The 3046-nt window shown below is 37.5% G+C and overlaps 1 protein-coding gene across 1 annotated transcript; it reads right to left on the bottom strand.

The window, feature by feature from the left end:
- Nucleotides 1-241: 241 nt before the first annotated feature.
- Nucleotides 242-1953, bottom strand: LOC111903777 (uncharacterized). Its single transcript, XM_023899534.1, has 2 exons — nucleotides 1758-1953; nucleotides 242-1287 (listed from the first exon to the last, which is right to left on the bottom strand). The coding sequence occupies exons 1-2, from the start codon at nucleotides 1951-1953 to the stop codon at nucleotides 242-244; spliced, it is 1242 nt and encodes a 413-aa protein (XP_023755302.1).
- Nucleotides 1954-3046: the final 1093 nt, after the last annotated feature.

The following is a 3046-nucleotide window of genomic DNA, read 5'->3' as shown; positions in this document are numbered from 1 at the left end:
TTGGATATAAAGAGTGAGCTAAACAATGTAGGGGAGTGTTATTCTTCGCCCATCGAGCCACTAAAATACGATGCACAACGTCATAAAAAAAACTTATTTGAGATGTCGGACGTTTTTCTTTCTTGTGAATCTCAATCTTCACTTTCACAATCATAGAATAACATGGCTTGTCGATGTCACAAGCTCTAATCATCTCATATAGAGGTCCAGTGAAACTAAGAATATATGATACTTTGTCCCACTAATCATCATTCAAAATATATTCTTTCACAGCGTTTGCTTTCTCAGTGTCATCTAATCTATAAGAAGACCATTCTTTGCTTATGAACATGGTTTGAAGACCCCTTTTGATAAGTTTTAATCTCTTAAGAATCACAATGATGGAGGCAAAGTGACTGCCAGCAACAGAAAGCAACCTAAGAGGAGTAAACTTGGTGAAAATCGAGAGTCTCATGATGAAATTTTTTATTGCAAACGCCTCTTCGTGAACTTCTTTTATCCAGCTGCAATGTTCATATGTTAGATCATTTGTTTCCACATTCCTTGGTGAACAAATTTTCTTCAAAGCAAGATTAAGTGTATGAACGACACATGGTGTCCAATAGATGTGAGGAAACTGACTCTCTATAATCTCTCTAGCCGCCTTACAATTTGTTGCGTTGTCAGTAATGATTTGCACACATTTTTCATGACCAATTTCATTGATGACTTCTTTCATCAATTCAACAATAAAAAATCTATCTTTCACTTCCCCAAAACAATTCACTGCCTTTAGAAACAAAGGACCATTACCTGAGGTAGCCATGAAATTGATTAGAGGTTTTCTTGGAGGATCACTCCAACCATCACTCACATTAGTCACACCTTTTTCTTTCCATGTTGACCTAAGTGGCTCCAATAGCTTGTGAACATTATCTTTTTCTTTTTGTAGTAATGTTGTTCTTAGCTTATTATAACCATGAGGTACATAACCATCAATGTTGTTAGTAGCAGCAAACTGAAAAGCCCTGTCATAGTGTGGATTTCTTGCAATATTAAAAGGTAAACCTCCAGTATAAAAGATTCTAGCTATTTCTTGATCCAATTGATCCCTAATTTCAACACCAAAAGCTCTTTCAATTGGTGTTGGAGTACCTTTTCTTTTCTTAAATCCAACACCAACTTCACATGGCAATTGAACTTCTTTCGCATGTGACTCAATTTTATTCTTTTCATACGCATCTTCTAATTGGTTCATGTTAAGTTTGTCAGCCATTGTTGCTTTCTTGCAAATAGAAATCCCAGTACCTGTATTCAATTAAAACAACATGATTTTAAGAACACACATAATAACATTGACAATTGACATTCTCAATTCAATAACATGAAAAAAATAAGTTCATCATTGACATTATCAATTCATTTACATTAATCAAAACAAGAAAGTGAATCAAAACAAAAATCATAGCCTCTTATTTCTTTACAAATGTTCATGAATCAATTGCTCAATACAATAACATGAATCAAAAATCGCAACAAATACATTAATCAAAACAAAAATCGCAGCCTCTTATTTCTTTACAATTGTTCATGAATCAATAGTTCTATGCAATAACATGAATCAAAAATCACAACAAATACATGAAACAAAACAAAATTCGCAGCCTCTTATTTCTTTTACAATTGTTCATGCATAAATACAATAAGTCAATAACAATATAACATGAATCAAAAATCTAAAATTACATAGACACACTGTAAATTGAATAGTAGATTACCTTTTATACCAAGCAAATGTGCTCTAACTCTAGAATATGATCTTTGTCGGGTTTCACTGCAAAGGTTACACTTGAACTTCCAACATCCTCCTGCTCCAGCAAGCTTTTCGAGTTTTTTCACATAGTCCCACAATGGAGGTTGGTCTATTGTTGTAGTTGATCCTTGTGTTTCTTGTTCTTGAGAACTAGAAGCCATAATAATCAATTTCTAAATTCGTGAGTGGTGAATTATTTGTTGTTCTTGATCGTCAACATCCAAGTGTGCAAGCAGTAAACTCAAAATTGTAAACGATATTACGATAATATACCAAATCGATTAAAAACTTAAGGATTTAGGGAGGCAGTGATCGTTAAGAGACTAATAGTTGTAGGGTAATCTCGTGTAGCCCATTAAGCCTTTATCCTATTTAAGAAGCCCATGCAAAAAAAGGAAATGTTGTGGAAACTTACCCAGATACATTTCCAAACTCGCTGATACGGTCAAGATACGTTTCCTGCCGTTTCTGTTTCCTCCAAGTATCAGATACGGGTACGGCTAGTTGAATGGCGTTTCCATGCATCATAGTTGGATATGCTCTGGGAGCACCAGCTATTGAGGCCATGACCTAGTCTAACTTCATGACCCGATTTCGAGTGGAGTTTTCACCGACCGTTCAGGTGCAACAACTAGCGAGGGAGTTCCATGACTTACAACAGAGGAGTGAGACCATGGTGGATATCACCGCCAAGTTTCAGCAGAGACACATATTGGTACCACAGTATGTTGCAGGCGAGGAGATGAAGAAGACATAGTACCACGATATGCTGAGGGCGGATATCAGGGAGTTTGTTAGCTTTTCATATTGTCAGACATTGGAGGATATGATAGCTAGAGCTTGGGAACCAAAGATTGGCTTGGAGTACCTCGGGAAGAGAAGGAAAAATTAGGGGCAAACAGTTGGGGGATCTACGAAGAGTCCCAAGACTTTTTATCATTGATCGAGAAACCATCAAGGCCGAGCCACTACGACAAGTGCGACAAGATGCATGATGGGGTTTGTAGGGTGGGTGGTTCGAGCTGTTATAAGTGTGGCAAGACTTTTCACTACAACAGGGATGGTACTCCACCACCTAGGTTTCGAGTATGATTTTCTTCCATTGCAATCATAGGGGCCACAAGAAGGTCGATTGTCCGAGTTTTGTAGCAGGAGGAGTGACATCACTCGCTCCAATGACATTGAGGATTACTGACGGCTGCCTAGGCTAGGCGGAGGTTCTATTTGTGAGGAATTGAGCTTTCCAGCTGACAG

This window comes from Lactuca sativa, chromosome 8 (assembly GCF_002870075.4).
Source record: "Lactuca sativa cultivar Salinas chromosome 8, Lsat_Salinas_v11, whole genome shotgun sequence".
In the NCBI taxonomy this organism is placed as follows: domain Eukaryota; kingdom Viridiplantae; phylum Streptophyta; class Magnoliopsida; order Asterales; family Asteraceae; genus Lactuca; species Lactuca sativa.
Note: the sequence above shows the minus strand (reverse complement) of the source record. Positions and strands in the feature narration are given on the sequence as shown.

Excerpts from the sequence above, each read along its gene's own strand:
- LOC111903777 (XM_023899534.1), bottom strand. The coding sequence starts at position 1,953 with ATGGCTTCTAGTTCTCAAGAACAAGAAACACAAGGATCAACTACAACA. Across the intron at positions 1,288-1,757 it reads ACATTTGCTTGGTATAAAAG|GTACTGGGATTTCTATTTGC; the intron begins GTAATCTACTAT and ends AATTGAATACAG.